At 37.2% G+C, this 18,538-nt stretch overlaps 1 protein-coding gene across 1 annotated transcript in view; it reads left to right on the top strand.

The window, feature by feature from the left end:
* Positions 1-17,954, top strand: part of SH2D4B (SH2 domain containing 4B) — a gene marked incomplete at its 3' end in the record, with an annotated part of 36,673 nt that extends 18,719 nt beyond the window's left edge. Inside the window, exons 4-6 of the mRNA XM_009695045.1 lie at positions 5,146-5,290; positions 14,241-14,451; positions 17,827-17,954. Of these exons, the coding sequence (XP_009693347.1) occupies positions 5,146-5,290; positions 14,241-14,451; positions 17,827-17,954 (484 nt within the window). The remainder of the gene's footprint in view (positions 1-5,145; positions 5,291-14,240; positions 14,452-17,826) is intronic.
* Positions 17,955-18,538: the final 584 nt, after the last annotated feature.

Raw genomic sequence — 18,538 nt, 5'->3', positions numbered from 1 at the left:
TCTTTCCCAAGGACAGCATATTTAGAATCCAGGAATACAAGAACAGCTTCTTGCTGGGGTTTGGCACCTGGTTCATTTTGAAAATGCCTCAGTTGGGTTCATTCAATGGCAGTTACAATAATTCAGTAATGGTTCATTTTGGTTTTTTCTGTGTGACCACAGTTCAGAAATTCTTTTTTTCTATGCAGTTATTTGTTGAACAATGTTGGAAGTGAGTCAGCTGTTAGTTTCTGCCGGGAATCAGGTCTTCAGGTTTTTCTATCCTACTTGTGAGGAACTGTGATATTAATTTTAAAGAAAAATCTTTTCCCTGGTGACATCAGTAATGATTGCGTTGCTGAAGCCACTGTCTTTATTCTGGATTGCTACTAAAAACTAGCAAAACTCTGATATTTTCCATGGGTAGATGGTAAAATCTGAGCCACTGATGAGGATAGTGTACACATCAGGAATTCAAGCTGTGACGAGTCCCCAAGATCCAGAGACAACCTTTTAGTAGATTGTCACTGTATCCATGGCAAGTTACCCAAGCAGAGTCTGCTCCAGCACGTGCAATAAATCTCAGATCTCTCCCTATCAGGAGTAGTCCTTAGCTTTGTTTTCTGTCTCATCTGAAAGAGAGTCCTTGTGAACCAGAATATGTTGTTATCTCCCCATATGAGCCATGCATGAATAGCATGACCTGGGGCATATCTACGACTGAAATGTAACTTTTTCTATGTAATAAAGCATGACTGCATTTCGTACTTTTGTCTCTGTGCACATACATGCAGAGTGAAGTGATGCAAACCCTATGTTCCTTTTGAGACGCTGGTAGTAGAGAAGAAAATAATGTCTCTGCAAACACTTTTTTTTCTGATGCAAGTGAGAATTTTCTCAGAAAAAGGTTGAGCAGGAGTTGGACATATTTCTGCTGATACTCACAGCTCTGTTGGAAACTGTCAGGTGGGTTTATGGAGAACTGTTGTCTCTGAATTCAGCCTGCTGTGTAAGCCTTGCTGAGAGCAGGCTGTCCTGGAGCAAGGGACCTTGGGATTTCCAGATTCCCTTCTAAAGAGCGGGGAGTCCTAAGGGCTCAGATCTGAAGACGAGCTGTACTCTCAGCTGTGGCAGGTAGCCTGAATGTCTGCCCTGGCTCAGGGGTGATTGCTCAGGGGTCACAGGAGATTCACAGCAGCTGTAATGCAGCTGACCTAGCTGCAGCTCTCAGGGCTGCCGAAGACACTTCCTGCCAGTGTCAAGCATTGAGGGAATCCCAGGCATCCTTTGCTTCGGAGACGACTGTTGTAACAAATAAGCCTTGTAGGTTTTGCCCTGAGCAGAATGGCAGTCATTCAGCTTCCCTGCATCCCCTAAGACTCCCTGGAGAGACCCCAAGAGCGAGCCATGGCAGCCAGAAGCTCAGTTTTCCACTGTAAAAAAATCAACTACTGTATTTTGGCTTTCCCTCCATATATTTTTTAAGTCTTTCTGCAGCAAAAACTAAACGCTGACCTAAGCTCTCATCTGCATTGGACTGAAACATTAGAAGCTAACCGTGGCTAATATTAAATATTATTTAGAGCTGGCTGTAGTAAAGCTATCAAACATTTTGAGAGACACATTTACACTAACAAGTTTGTGGTAAATGCTCAACTGCCAGAGGCTAGATAAGATCATTTAGCATGTTCAAATTCTCCAGTGGAGTTCAAGCTGGAGAGGATTACTGCTGCCTGTTGAATTGCCAGTGTGATCTGTTGCAGCAGATTGGCATTTCTTGGCAATTGGCAATTATGTACTGAATTGTCACCTTCCTAATTATCCTGGAAGAGCTGAAAGGGGTCATGGCACACAGTACAGTCTCTCTCAACCATCAGGCAGAAGGTGATGTTTGTAGGTTATTATAGCTCTTCACTCAGCTCTGATTTGCAGGGTTGGGTTCACGGGAGAAGCAGATAAACTGGTTTCTGTATTCTTCCAGTAGAGTGAATGTGAAAAGTTCAATTGTTGTTCATTTTAAATACAAATGTACACATACTTGACAAAAGGATGACTTTTCTTTCCTGTGTCTTACTAACAAGGGTTGTTTCTCCTCACACCTTTAAGGAGTTGTACAATATACTTGCACATGCATCCGTGTGCTAATTTGAATAGACAGAATTTAAATTTTTTCTCCTTTAAAAAGGAAAACGATATGAAAAAGTTTTGTGAATTCAGAATCAAGTGCCAGCATTGTTTGTTGTTATTCTCTCTTCTTTGACTTAAATCTCCCTCTTCTCATAAAAAAAAAAGTAGAATTCTCTTGGTAGGCATTACTGCTTTCCATTAAGAACTCAAACTCTACCTGAATTCCAGTTTTTGTTCATTTTTTTTGACACTTTCATCTTTTTACTACCAATGTTTTAACAATAGCTACATTAAAAAAACCTAAACTTGTGACAAAACTCTTGTGTGATTTAGGGAAATGGCTGTGAGATTGATCCCTGCATATTAAATTTACCTTGTGGTTTGAGATGTTGGATAGAAAACATTTTGATAACCCAGGATTACCCTTATGTCTGTCCATCTTCCTGAAAAGATAGCCTAGATGTATTGCAATTTTTTTTAGGTAGTGAAGCTAAGTGAATAAATATTCTTCTCCTTGGAATAAAGAATAGCTGATTGCATACTTTTTCCAAGAAGGGAATAGAGCCATTTACTAGCTACTGAAGTGTGGAATCCCTAATTCTATGGGGTATTAAAAAAGATAATTTTTTTGTTGTTGTTCTGAAGAAGCTGCTGGGCTTTGAAATCAGTGCTTCCTAAAAGCATTGACTTTTCAAATATAATGAACTGTCCACTCAACTAATCTTTTTAGGACTCAGGAGGTAACAATGGGAGGATGATTGTTAGAAATAATCAAAGATACTAGCATTAAAATTGACTGAAGAACAGTACTAGGCTTTTCTTTCTCAGAAATAATAAGAGCAACCTAAGGTATTGTTCCATAACACACATGATGAACTATTATTTACTGCATAGGCACATCACTATTAATACCCAACATTTCAGGTCTTTTGATTTGTTGTATTATCAAGAAGACAGATTGTCTGCTGGTATAAACTGGTGGAGCTCAGATGTACTAAATGGAGAAATGTTGATTTATGTTACTTAGGGAAATGGAAAAGTGGTTGAATTCTTTCAAAGGACGGAGATTTGCATTTGTTCCATTTTCCCACTCTGAAGATGGTGTTGCTTGTCACTGCTAAATTGCTTGCTGCTTTTCAGTCTTTTGGTCATTCTTCCTTAAATGTGCTGTTGTGTGATCCATGACCAGAACAACCACAGAGTCCTGATTCCTTCTGTTGCTTCTGGCCCTCACTGAGCTTCTAGAGGTTGCAAACAGCAATATTGCTTGCTTTGGAAAACTGTCTTCTGAAAAGAATTGGAGTTGTCTTCCTTTAATTCCAGTTGTCTGGTTAACAACAGGTAACTTCTGCAGAGCTATAGAGAAGAGGGGTGGAGAGAGGAAAGGAAAAACAAGCCTTTCCTTCCCCATGGTGGACAAAAGGTTCTTTCTGTTTCCCAGACAGACAGGCCAGACACCTGTTTCACTGTTGGGAAAACTTGTATGAGTCCCTCTTAGGGGTGTTAACCAGCAACATTGTTTTGACATTCGTATTACTGTATTTGGGTTGCTTTTTGTATTTGTGCCCTGTCAGGTGTTAAGATAGGACAGACAATCTTTGAATGAGTACTTTTCCAATGTATTAGACTGTGTACTGTAGGGAAGTGCTAATCAATTTATATATACTTTTACTGAACTCATATAGCTTTTGGATAGTTCAGCCCCTTTCAGCCTAAAAAGAGGTTGAATTACATCAAACATTTATACATAATATGAACTTTCATGTAAGTAGCATCTTCAAACACTGAACAGGAAGAACCTACATGTAAAAGATACAGAAGTTACTTTTTGCAGGATTATGAGCAATGTTATGAAAGTTCAGTTTTGCATCTTCTGGACCCACAAAGTTTAGAGACTAATAGAAGTCAGATTTTGGCCCCATTTTTAAATCTCTCCACTCATATTTGTAGTACTTATTAAAATAGACCATGGATTGTTTTGGTCATACTGTGAATCCTGCTGTGACGAAAGTTTGAAAACAAACTTAGAAAATACGCCCTTTCACAAAGTTCACAGTGCACAAATGTGATATAATAAAAAGGAAGCTAAATGTGTCTGATTCCCCTTTGAGAGCAGGAGCAATCCCATCTGATCATAATTTTCAGACTTTACATCATACCATGTCTGAAGAAGGAAAAATTTAGTACAAAGTCTGTAGCTAAAAAACATTTCCTCAAATATATCAGCTCAGTGTTGGTGCGTTTGAGAAAATTGTTTTCCAGTTTAAAGTAATCATAGTTTTTTTTCTGTGTTCAACTATTGCTGGTCCTATTGCAATGAAACATTAAAATCCCACCGAAAGGGAGCAAAGTCGGAACAACCTTATGAAATCCCACTTCTGACCTTTAATAGCTCCTGGGTTATTGATAGTATGTGGAAGTCCAGCTGTAGAGGTCTTCTTGGGAGGAAACTTTTTTGTATGTTACTTTTAACTACATTTTGCAAAGTGAGTGGTGTGTGCTGAAGGATCTGGCTTTTCTTCCAGAATGTAATGATCTTGATATTTGGAAAACATTATTCTCTGTGTTGGTTATGATGACACATGGTGACAGTTGCTAAGCCAAGAACACCAGTAAACCAGTTTTTGAATTCTACAGATTCTCTAGATGATGTGTATACTGCTTGAGTGACGGTGATATCTCCAATGGGAGTACACGTGGACTTAAAACGAGCATTGCTTATGGATTGTAGGATAGCATAGGCTTTGATGCCTCATGATAAAACATGTTTTCCTTATAGATTTCAGGTCTTAGATACTTATATGTTCCTTATTCTTGTGATATCTGTGCATCTCAAAATATACCTTTCTCAGAAATTCCTGAGAGGTAGGAGACTTCTATTATGCCTGTCGTGATAGGTGAGAAACCCAAAGTTAGAAGAGACAGTGATTTGTCCAAGGTAACACCACTACTCTGTGGGAGGAAGCAACTGAAACAGTGTCCTAGCTTTTGGCACATTCTTCCTCTTTAGTCACCTCTGTTTTACTTCATTTTGCCTAGAAAAGAGAAGAAGAGGAAAGACAAAAGGGTGAAGAACAAATAAGGCAGCAGGAAGAAATCCGAGCAAAAGAGTTGTATCTGAGCCTCAAGCAAGCTCAGCAGCATAGTCAACACAGTGACGATGACCAGGAGTGGGAAGAACAGTGTGAGTAAAATTACCTTCACAGGATAAATGTATTTCTGAAAGCAAATAAAAGGAGATTTGTAGAATGGAAAAAGATGTTGCCAAAAATCTTCTACCTAGAGCGATGCAAAATACTATATTATTTTGCAGTAAATTACTAGCTTGACCTTACAGACAGAAATTACTGTGAGTTTACCAATTTCACAGTTCTTTCTGAATAAGAATCCATGCTAATGCCTTATAGAAAATTTTTCATGTACAGTGACTGAGATAATTAACTTTTGTCTAATGTAATTAATTAACAGTTTTGGCTTAGTAATAATAATTCTGGGCACAGTTATTTTGACAGCTTGTCCTCAGCTATCTCTGAAGAGGTAAAATCTGTCTTCATCTGTATTTTAATTACTTCCATATGGTAACGGGGTCAAGCTATAATATCAGCACTGAAACTTGCTTCATTTCAAAAGATTATGGTAAATAATAGTTAGATTGTTGCCCTGAAAAAAATCCTCACAATGATGATCTCACTGTATGGAGGTGCTGTTCCTGCTTTGCCACCTTGAAATTCTTTATTAATATCATCATTATGATTGATTTAAAAATACATTAGTGATTTTTTTTTAAAAGCCTATAAAGAACAGAACAAATATATTGCTATATATATGTATACATACATGCTATAGGTGTAAGTAAAGGCCCACATTATGAGTAAATAAGACTTAATAGGTTATGGCAAATAAAATGTACGTCTACTCCAATCTGGAATCTATTGTATAGTTGGCTTTAGAAATAGGAAATTTGCTTGCAATAAGAATTGTGCATTTTTGGTGGGGGAAGAATATTTTTTATTTCCCACATCTATACTGATTTGATTACTTTGCAGAAAAAGGAAATGTAATGATTGGAAAGTTTCAGCTCCTGTGAAGTTATTGTATTAATTGTATATAACACAAAGGTATTCAACTAATACTAAAAATGGAGTTTTAGTGTTTGTGTTGCATGAAATACCTCATGAAGTAGGGAAAAAATATTGCTGTAGTGTTACTTATTTCCTGACAGAAGTAAAAAAAATGTTCCAAAATATGCAATGAGTTTATTTTATAGTTTCAGTCATTACTTCAGGAGCTCCTCAGGACTAATTGCTGAAGTCTTATTACCTGGAATTGATGTGATAGTGAATCATTCTGTACAACATGAATTAAATCTGTATAAGTTGCACTGGTGCCATTTTCCAAGCTCATAGCAGGCTATGCTCATTTTTGATCAATAAAACCTCTGTATATTACATTGTCAATAAAAAGAAGATAATTAATTCCTGAAGAATTATCTAAATCGAGATGTATGTTTTTATTCGGAAAGGAAAACTGTAGCTTTCTGTATTTTGAGTGTTTAAGAGCAAAATGAGTCGGGGAAAAAATAGCCCTTTAGTTTTGTAGAAAATTAGGATCAGCTGGCAACCTAGCATACTTTAGCATTTATTTTATATAAGGAAAAAATATACATTTGCAACCGTGTTACCAAAAAAAAAAATAAAAAAATCCAGCCTGTCTTTACACCGAAATTGGCAATAATCCAAAATCCTATAAACATTACTAAACCCAGCTATCATTTTCTTACTCTTGCACTAAAGAGGTAACTGAGGTTTTAAACTGTCGTTTCTGTTTTCTCAAGGAATGCTGGTTGTACAGGGACAGATATCAGAAATGCAATAGAGGAATTATGGGAAAAGGCAGAGAGGAAAGGAACAAGCTATGAAATGTTCTGACCATGATTTCTGCAATGGCATTTTGGTCTGTTAAAACACTTTTGAGTGCATCATATGCTGATGGATATAATCTACCACCAGTATTTTTTTTGTATAAACTTTGGAGTATCTGTGTGCTCTGAAGGAATTCTATCGCCTTCAGTCTGTGTGCCTCAATATCCATAGACCTGTCTGCTTGCGGTCAAAAGGGTGACTGACTGCAGCTCGCATCATTTCAAGCTGTCTAACCTGGTCACCAATAATAGTACTGCCGTGGCAAAACAAAAGCTCAGCACCTTCTAGCCAGCGGCACCACAGTTGGTTTTTGCAGCCTACTGTAAATTCTGTGCTGCCAGAGTTTCTGCTGTTATCAGTAATTGATTTAGCATTAAACTAACTGCAGACTAATGACTAGAGTGTATCACATCCTTGTTTACCCTCTTATGCTTATCTCAGTGTCTCAATTTATCCCAGTTGGTTTGTGGGCTTAGAACTGTGTTCCATTAGCAAATGGGCGTGACAACTTAAGATATGAAGATGCAATGTTTAGTGCCTTATCTGAAACCAGTTCCTGACTAGTTTAGACTATGCCATCAGACTTTGCATTGAGCTTCCTGAGGAATGTTAACATCTTCCGTTTCCTTAACTTTGCTGCAGAAGCCAGAACCTCCATCAGACAAGCAATAACAAATATTTGGAAGTGGGAACATCTGAAATTGCTATGGAATGAACTAGTACCTCAGATTCAGCAGATTTTTCACTTTTGATTTCAGTTCCAGATTTTTTTCCCCCCATTTTTATGCAATTCTTTCATTTTACCTTCAAATATTTCTTTGGGACACCAAGAGGAAAGTTAGTGAAGTTAGGCAAAGCTATCCACTTGTCATCTTTTCTAAGCAATAAATAAATGCATGAATGCATAAGAGAATTACAAACAGATGTAATATTAACATCTTTTGTCTCTACACACTTGCAATGGAAACCATATTGTCCATTAGGAACAAGGCCAGGCTCCTTTGTGTCTTACCTCCTTGAAGTCAGCCCTTCATATTCAACAGTGCTGGGGGGGTCAGTGTTGAAGAGGAATAGCAGTGCTAGAGCAGCTATTGTGGAGAGCAAATGTAGTAATGATATTGATGACACTACTAATTTATTTACTAGATGGAATTTAGAATGTGATGAGGATTCAGCTCTCTTCATCACATTATCCCTCAGCTGTTTATTGCCAAGGCAATAAGCAAAGTGTTGCTAATATTAGTTTCTGTTGTTCGGTTCAGTTTGCTTCTGCTGTTTGCCTGATTGTGCCAGATAACAATAAAAGCCCATAGTACCACTGTGTTAATTGAAGTACATAATTTTAGTGCTTTTTAATATACTAAATGACAAATGTAGAATAATTTGAGTAATCAGTACTAAAAGGAAGAAAATGATGTTGTAAGAGCAATTATACACTTTGATTTCATATCATGGATATACGCTGGGGTATTTTAGAGGGTGGTTGTGAGTTAGTATGTGGAGCAAATATATTGGTTGGCAAATGAGAAGATGAATAGTGGAAAAGACTGATTCAGAGAGTCTGCTGTTCAAAGCTTTGATTCTTTGAAACTGAGAAGTGAGAACTAAGGCTAAGCTTGGATAGAGGAGTGTATATATTCTGATTAGTTTTGGACCTTTGTTGTCCGAAAAGATGGATTCGTTACCTGGTGTGCAATGAGCCGATCACACACAAGAGACGAGATACTGATTTATTTGAAAAGTTGTGCAAATTCAGGTGCTAGGTGGTTTTCCACAAAGCTGGCACATCTGGGCTTCTTCTGTAACTGTTTATATACATATTCTTATCATTAGGCCATGACCCTAGCACAACCTCCAACACCAGGATCTGGACAGCTCATTTACATATTGCTTATCTAACATTTTTTTACTATGCATGCCCTTTGGGGAAGGGTGTTTCAGCGGTCCTGGGTCTTCGAGTTAGGGAGTGTGATTTTTAGTATTATAATGAGCTAAGTTCGCCTAAACGACACATTTAGTCAAGCTTCTTGGGCAACCAGCCAACTAAAGTTTTCTGATTCTCTGGTTTCAGATCTACCTGTTCCTTTTATCCTATTGTCTTGTCAAGAACCATTCTACCCAAATGTTTTACATCAGTTCGTTATCTTTGTTAGAAGTTACAGCCATAAAGATTTTGACATCAATTCCTTGACATCAACTTTCTACATGCTTCCGTTTTGTAGGTTTCTAATGTATTCAGTAAACAATACCCTATATCAGAGTCTGTAAGTGTGACCTCTCTCTGTGAAAGCAGAAATCTGCAAAATGTAATAGGAAAAACCATAGCATAAATATTCATCTGATTGCGTATTGCAAAAGGCGTTCTGTTAGTACACTTACAAACCCTGTCAAACTGCACCAAGCAATGAAGTGCTCAGATACCATCTGATCAGCTGTACCCATCTCCAGACAAAAGTTATTCCAGTAAAAATGTAGAGAGAGTTGAGTGACTTGATCTATTCTTATGCCTTTCCCTAAGCACCCACTTTTGGTCTCTGTTGGAAGTAGGGTACCAGGCTGACTCATTATAGCTTCTTTTATATTGTTCTATTTGAATGTTCTTCTACAAACTATGTCTCTGAATATATTTTTGTCTGATTTTTAAGGAATTTATGCTCATTTGATACTTAGCTTCCACAGAAATTCAAATGAGTGAGTTTACTGGCAGAAGCATTTGATCAAATGCTGAATTTTAAAGAGAGTAGTCCCCAGTTCAGCTATGCATTAACCAAGCAAGTGCTCAACCTTAAGTATGTGCTCACTGAACTTCAATAGGTCTCAGAGTGTGTTGTTGAATAGGGTTGGGATTATTCACATGCTTTCAGTTAAGAAGATTGCTGAACTGGAGCCATATAGCAGAGTATTTGTGGGAAGTTATTTTCCAATTAAGAATGGGAAAAACACCATGTGATTTGTATGTGCACTCAGAAAATCTGAAGATGGAATTTTATCTATTAAGTAGTTATTTTGATTTGCTCATAAACAAGCTTCCAAGAATTATTAACAAGGGTAAAGCTGAAACAAAATAATTTAAAAATGAGCATGCATATTCATAGCACGTTTTTTTTTTTTCTGCTTTCACATAGCTCTAACTGTAACTCACAGCTCTTCAAAAGCACAAAATAGATTATACAAAGTGGAAAGTTGCCAGTCCTTCACAAATTGTGTGATCAAGTTCAGCTGCAATACAGCACGAATTAACCTCATCTGTATTAAAGATTTGGTATTAGAACTTTGCCAGGACTGCTAATAGGGATTTCCCAATCCTATGTGAAAATATAAAAGGTAATCTTGCATTTTTGCTCCAAAGACAACATAGGTTAGCATAGAGGAATAGTAGATTCTTGTAAACTGTTCAAGGAAAACAAGGCAAACTCAAATTGAGACCTATAGGATCATAACAGCTATTGCATACACAAGCTTTGTGGTTTCTTCTTTGTTGTTCGAGTATGTTCACACTGCAGGTCATGTAGACATGTCCAAACTGGATTTAAACTATTTAGTTCCAGGAATGATAACTGTATAATCACGACAGCACAGACCTCTGTCTGGATATTTTTACCAGCTTTCTAGGAGGGTTTGGTAACCCATTTTTGGCCTGCGCTACTTGCAGCTACAATCATATTGGCGCCTAACCTATATAAATAGCTCAAGCATTTCTGCACAAGCTATGGTACCATCAGGGCAGAAGTTTGCTTAATTTTACAAGCACTGAGGGAGGATGTACCTGCCATAGTATCACCAACACATGAAGAGAAAACTGATAGTGGCAATGGACTTAGGGGACCTGGCTGAACTGTAGATTTCCTGTGAGCTTGTCAAATCAATCAAATTCCTCATTTCCCAGTCTTGTCAGTCCTGACATTATTCCGCAATGCAAAAGGAAGATGAAGAAAATGTAAATTATTATTTGTAGTAATTCTTGATGCTAGATAGATGGATCTATGGTGATGATTCAGAGATTTTATGGATGGAAGACATTATTCAGAGATCTAATCTCCCTGCTGAAAATATTGACTGTTGAATTTAATGCTTCCTACATGGGTCATGCCAGAAGTACATTTACTGTAAAAGGACAACCAGTCAAGAAAAGTAAACTGTTCCTACTTAAGATAGTACTAGAAGTCCTGACTACTTTTGCTTTCTTATTGTGAGAAAGGCTATGATCTGTCCTGAAATACAAGAAGTAATGCAGAATTTGTGGCTTCTTCAATCTTAGAATATTTGTGCTAGACTTGATCCAGACATAAAGTTGTACTTCTTAGTGAGATGGTTCAGAGTCAAAGAGAGAAATAATGAATATTCACTAAATTCTGTTGTAAGAAAAACCTGCTACAGAAATATGTCCAGATTTACCTTCAGACTTTGAGTGACTTTCTCAAAATAGATGAGTTTGTGGGAGGTGTCAGTATGAGAGGATGGGTCGTGTGGCACATGACATCTTGTCTGGAGCGTAGTGGATAACTTTTTTGTAGATTCCTGACCACAATGGCTGGATGCATCTTTACCCACAATACTATTTCCGGTCACCAAAACCAGTTATTGATGCCAGTGACTTTGATTATTTACCCAACACAAAGTCCCTTGACCAGTCAGAGTTTTAAAAGAAACTTGGGATAACATAGCAACACAGATCCACAGTAGGACCTGTACTAGACAACTCCTAAAGATAGAGGAAAGAGAGTGAGGTTTCTGGAAATAACTATAAGGAATGGGATAGGGGGAAAATCAGGACTCCAGTAATGAGGAAAAAAAAAAATGCATTAAGAGACCTTATGCATCCCTATGGTCAATGATGCAATTCTTTAGATACCTCAGTTGGGAAGCTTCAATAAAAATTCTTCATAACATGAAAGAGATGCCTGTATATGTACGTGTGTGTGTATATATATATAAACTATATGCATGCATTTAGATATCTATGGCATGCAGCATTCCCTATTCCAACGTATATACAGACACATATACGCATGTATGGGTATATACGTATATGTAAACACATATACATATATATGAATGGATAGGGAAAGCTGCATGTCATACATACATTCGAAAAGTTTTCTGAATGTTGATATTTAACAGTTGCAAACTATATTACCTCTCACCATTGTTTTGTGATAAGAAATAGTAAAGTTTGATAGTTTGGGAAAACGTAGTCCAGGTCACTAGCTTCTGATAGTATAGATTTATTAGCTAGCAAAAATACAGTAGGAATGTCTGTTGAAAAGATCATCTATTGCTGAGGAAAGTGGGGCATGAAGATACCTTGCCTTTTTCATTACCAGTTAGCCTGTATATCAGTAGAAAAGAATCCCGGGAAGCTCCAGGCGGTCTGCCCTTGACCTGTATGCTATGACTGTGACAAACAGTGACTGGTTTCTAAATGTCTTACCAAGTTGCATTGCACTCATCTTCCTTGCTGTCTCTTGTGTTGTTGGAAACACAAAGTTCACGTTTAAAGCAGACATTGCTCAGTGACTGTACAAAGGATAAATCACAGAAATTTTGTAACTAATATACTTGAGCCATTGAAGCAGTGTATTTAGATGACATTATCTACCCTTAAAAATAATGACCTCTAAAATAAATAGTGAAACCTGTTACTCATGTTTTCTGTGCTGTACGGTTGTTTGTTACTGTGTTTAGCTAAAACTAAAGGGTATGTACTTAAGTGAAACTGAAATCCTGCCAGTTGTATACGTATGTATACATCTATGACTCATTTATTATGCTATCTTCATGAGCTTTTAGTCCTGTATATCTTTCTATCTATGATAATATATCTAACTCTAAGCTTAAAGGTCTTTTCTCTTTTCCTCATTTGCCCAGAGGATTTTATTTCATTTCATTTTGCTTTGAGTGCTTTTATTTCTTGATTCCATTAAACCTTTTCATAATTTGGACAAATCCATTTATACTTCTGCTTGCTTTAAATCAGGAGTGTAAACCAGAGGCACTCAAACAGCCTAATGAAATGCATCTGTCTGGTATTACATCGTGCATTCCTAGTCACAGGTACAATCACAGTACAGTAAGAAATAGTGTGTGCACTTTATGAATTGGGTATGATCTAAGCCAGGATAGTCATGGCAGGTTTGATAATTGCTACTGGAGGCAATAGCTTGCTGCTTTAATATTTGCTTCACTGGATGTTCATGGTTTGTTTTGCACTGGAATAATTTGCCTGCCTGAAGTTATTTGTGTCTCAAAAAAATCATCAAAATGGGGCTTGAGGCCCCAGAAAAGAGCTGATAGATGATGAATATTTGCAGTACAATTCTTGGTGCATTTAAGTTGAACCATTTTGAAGACAGGTTTGTTAGTACATTAGTTTTAAAATGAAGAAGCTTTAGTGAAAGATGACCTGACCTGCAATGGCCAGAGCAGCAGTCTCATTTCAGGTTATGGCAATATGTAACTCCCTGGTCAGTGCCAATGATAGACGTGTACTAAATTCTCCAGTACAGATTCTGGTTCTTTATATGTGATTCCAGAGACTCAAGTATGAGACAACTGTATCCGTAGCATCAGTATGCCCTTTCCAATGGTTATTAATTTCTCCATTGTTACTGAAACCATTTTTAGACTGCAATTTTCAAGATGGAGACTTCTTTTACTTTAAGTACTGTAACAGAGAGAGCATATTCCTTTCAGAAGGAAAGCAACTTTAACAACAAAAAGTGTGACCTACATGTTAGTTTTTATAACTGTAAATTTTGGGAGTAGCTCCTACAATTCTAGTTATGTGCATAGTTGCAAAGAATTCTGTTAAACACACTTAATTTTAAGCAGTAGTTAACGTTCCTTCTTGAAACATAAAACTCTGTGTACTGCCAGTGGGAAAAAAATGTCCTGAAGCATGATATCTCTTATTACAGCCAAAGCAAGTGTCAAATGTAATCGCAGTATGTAGAGGCTCAGTTATAGCCAGTAGTGATCAGATCATTGATAGTTTGTGTCTGTTGTGCTGCTTCTAGTGGTGGGCCTGTATTTGAAGCACCAGGCAAGTCATCCAGTTAGCCATCTTTTTGATAGTGCATTGTAATTTGAAGGTTCTTAAAATCAGGTCATATAAGGAGTAAAGGTAGTAAGTTGTTCTGTACAGAAAGGGGTAAATGGCTGTTTGTATTTCTAAAGTCTCTCCTCCTCACCCTTCCCATTCATTCCACCCAGTGCGCCGCTCCAAAGCTGCAGATGAGGAAAGGAGCCACAAAGCACGCAGGGCTCGGGATGAGTACCGACGACAATCCTTGCGTGCCATCCAGAAGGGAAGAGTGGCTGGCCTGAGTAATTTGTTCCAGGAGACAAGCCTGAATAACGATCAGGAGATAAAACTGAATAGCAATTGTGCAAGTCCTTTGCTGTCTCTCTCTGCAGCATCCAGGTTGGTTTGTACAGGAATGACTTTGAAATAGTTTTCTGTTGAATTGCTCCCTCTCCAATTCCCACCATTTTAACAAGCTCTTCTTCAGTTGCAGGAAATTCTGAGAGTTTTGCTCTTTCACTACGACTAGAAAAAGAATGTTTAAAGAAAAATGAAACCAAATTGAATACTTAATGTAAACTAAATGCCCTTTATTTTTCAGACAGATTTCTTAGACTTCACACGGAGAGAGATAGGTCCTTCAAAAGTCAGTATTAGACTAGTATGCAAGGATGTGATATGGAGAAGTCAAATGGACAAATTCTTAGGCAAGTCTTAAGCCGCAAGTCTAAAATTGCCTGCTGCTTAACAGGTCTTTGAAACATATTACAGAGAGCTATCATACTCCTAAGTTTCCATGGGGTTTAAGGTTTGTGTTTTTTTTTCCCAGGCAAAATCAAGTGTCTTTGGTGTTTATTATTCTTTCCTCTGACTAGGGAGAACCATGAATTGCAGAAGAGGAAAAGAATATAAACTGGCAGATAGGTGCTAGGAAGTTGACTAGTCACTCTACAATTTTCCTGGTTATTTCTTATACCATTAATTTGGCTTCATGTGGTCTTAAAGGCAATGTGAGCACTGGCAGGATAGTAGCATTACATGCTAAAAAAAAACCCCAAACAACCCAACAACCAATACTCAAGCTCAAAAAGGAAAGAGTCCCATTACATTATTTTTCTTTACCAGTCAGTGTAGCACCAGAGAGAATCAGTCCCTCATTGTTTGGAAATGTGTCCTGCTTTGACAGGTTCTTTGCTCTGCTGTGTTGAGACACTGAAGCTCTGTGGTAACAGCAGCCAAAGCTCCCAGTTTGAGGAGGAATCAGAATTTCAGTCTCGGAGAGAGTGGGATCTTTAAAGTTATCATCAAATCAACTTGTCAAAGGAATTCTCTCATTATTTTCCAAACTACTTAAAGTCATCTTCAAATTGAAGTAATAAAAACACTAGTACAAGTGGCAGATTTTGAAAAAGACATTTTGAAAAGTCTGTAACTTTAACCTGAAGTTCTGAAATTCTGAGGTGAGGTTATTTACTATAGAATTTGGTGATGCTAGATGTGATCCTTTTCAAAAAGGGCCTGATGTTCAATACTATTTCTCTGTTTCTAAGCTATGCCTATACTACAAAAACTAGGCAGTATTTATTTTTCTTATCTCTTAAGACTCCTTTTTGTCTGTCCATGCCTTGATTGTGAAGGTATCAAGAAAAATAAAAGTTGCTTTAAACATATACTTTAATAGTGAATATACATAGATGTATATAATTCAGCTTCTCACACCTAACACTGGTATGGTAAAGCAGGAGCAGATGTGTATCTAAAATTTTACTTTACAGTGACCTGGGAAGTCTAAGGAGGAGATGCACAGTATGTTGTTATTTACCACTATTGTGAGACAGGTGTTTTGCCTTAAGGGAATGTGGATTCAGTGTCACGTCTCTAAGTTTTTCAGCATGAATTGTAGCTCCTGTGGTTTTTACCTTGCTTTGTCTTTTCTTTTAAAAGTCACATGAAAATAGTATTATTTTCTTTTTTACTTGAGAACTCTCTTTCTTATGAATTCTATATAGTTTAGAAAGGTTCCATTTGATTTTTTTTCCTACTGTCTGTCTTATTTTGCTGAGTGTTCTCTTCCTGATGAAACTCTTTGGCCTGCTTATTCACTTTTATCCCTTTGCCTACTGTGGTTTTTTTTGTTTTTACTTTTGTGGTTGTATTTCTTACTTCCTGCCCCTAGTGGACAAGCTCAACCACAGTAGCTGTATAAAAACTGACACAGACATTTTGAGATTTGGCCCAGGGCAGAAAAATTATGGATTTGACAAGTTTTTCAAATCTAAACTGAATTAGAGAGAAATGACTGAATAAATGAGAATGGACTGTAGAGCCCTGGAAATCAAAGGGTTTCTTGTTTCTTTATAGAAAATATTAAAAACCAGAAATAAGAACCACGTGTAGTTTGGTTTTTTTATATGTGTGTCTATAACTGAATTCTCGCTTTCTCCCCTCGCTCATGGTTCTGTCTTCAGATTTTATGGTGAATATTGGTCAGATCTACTCACATGTGTTCATGTAATTTAGGAATAACTATTACATTCACTGTGGGCTTCATCACTTGCTATCAACAGAATCACTAGTTTTAGTAATAGTAAGAAAAGCTGAAAGGAGGACTCAGTTGCATATCATCATGCAGACAGCATCTGTCTTTTTGCTTTTATTCCTTCTAAAGAGCATGTTGCTGTCGTGAATTGCAGAATCTTGAATTCTTTTCAGGGCTCTTGATTTTCTCATATATTAGTTTAACTAATTAGGTGACTTCTGAGCTGATATTCTAATTTTAGTAATAGCTCTCCATTACATTGTCTAGAAACATATAACATTAACTGTCAGCAACATGGCAGGTGGGGTAGGAAAGCTAGAAGTATGTAGCCAGCTTCTGTACTGTGCACAGTGAAGTGTGTATCTCACCTAATGAAAGAGAAATAATAGTACAAGCAGACATAGCCACACTAGCCTTCATCCTATTTATCTGAAGAACAGTAATGAAGATCTGGTAATTTCTGCTAGCAGTTTGAGCATCCAGTAACCCATGGGATTTCAAACTATACAGAAATCCATTGTAAAACCTCCCTTTTACTGCAGTTATCAGGGTAAATGAGATTGTATGCTTAATCGGAATGCAGTCATACTTTAATTTGATATAATATACCTTAGTCCTTATTTGGAGTAGCTGGATGGATTTTCCACATTTTACCTGATTTACCTCCTACTAGCTAAAATGCATAGAAAGTAGTAGAAACAGTAAGGGAGACTGTCAAGTAGCGAACACAAAAGGAACATAAGAGTTTAAACAAAACGTGCCTTCTATCATGCTCAATGGTTTGGATACACAACCTATCATAGCTGATTCTGATTTAGAATTTCTTGCCAGTGAAAAGGAGTATACTCTAAGCAAAAATGTAAACTTTGCTTGTCAGTAGGTACGCTGGAATAAAAATGAGGTGGAAAAAGAAAGGTGACTGAAATGTCCGTTGCATCTTTGGTAAACAGTTTTTCAATTTAACTTCTGTGCTTAAGAAGATGTTTAAGGTTCCATTGTGTATGTAAAATCAAAATACTCTGGTTTCCATAAAAGTCAAAACAATTTTTAAAATTTTAAAAAAGTTTAAAACTGTTCAGTTAGTTATATTGGAATAGCAGTTATACTGACCATTTTGTAGCTATATGTTTAGTAAATAAGCAAAAGAGAGATTAATATTTATATTATCCCTTGCTTTCATACACTGCTAATTCTCTGTATGACTCCCTTCTGTAATTACTTGCCTTTCAATGCAGTAACATCTGGGAGCGTCCTTCTAGACCCTTGTCCCGAGATGTCATCATTCGCTGGTTCAAAGAAGAGCAGATCCCTCGACGTGCTGGGTTTGAGAAGAACACCAACAGGATCGCTCAGTGGTTTCATGGTAATACATTGATCCTTCATTTCTTACGTAATAGAGCTGTAAGCATACACTCAGGAAATAAACCTTGCCAGCTTTCATCACTAAAAGAAACGTCTACAGACATCGTGAAACCTAGTGCCCGGTAAAACAAGATTTTTGCATCATTCCTATTACAGGCATGTGATTTTTCCTGTTTTCTTTTTTCTGGTTAAGTAGACTAATTTGTGACTCATCACCAAAGTTTTTTTCAAGAATATTTTGGCCAAAATATACTTGTTGTAAAATAGCAAGCCAAGCAGGAGGAATGAGACGAAGATAGGATGAGGGGGAATCCAAAATACACTGGCAAATACTGTAGTGGTATGGTACGCGGATGACTGACATTCAAGTTTTTGCTTTAGCTGATTTGCAAGAAGGGCTTGAACTCATATCTGTTTAATCCCTGTTGTACTTTCTAAACCAGGGTAGCATTTTTTCTTTCTCACTTTCTTTTGCAAACAAAAATTATCGAAAGATCTTGATCTTTCTCAAAAAGCATGGGGAGTGTATGGTTTTAGGCAGTTTTCACGAAATGGGAAAACCAATTCCTGTTCAGATCTGTAATT

This window comes from Cariama cristata, unplaced genomic scaffold, assembly GCF_000690535.1.
Source record: "Cariama cristata isolate BGI_N322 unplaced genomic scaffold, ASM69053v1 scaffold5002, whole genome shotgun sequence".
Taxonomy (NCBI): domain Eukaryota; kingdom Metazoa; phylum Chordata; class Aves; order Cariamiformes; family Cariamidae; genus Cariama; species Cariama cristata.
The sequence above is the reverse complement of the archived record's forward strand: the minus strand, read 5'-3'. Positions and strand labels throughout refer to the sequence as shown.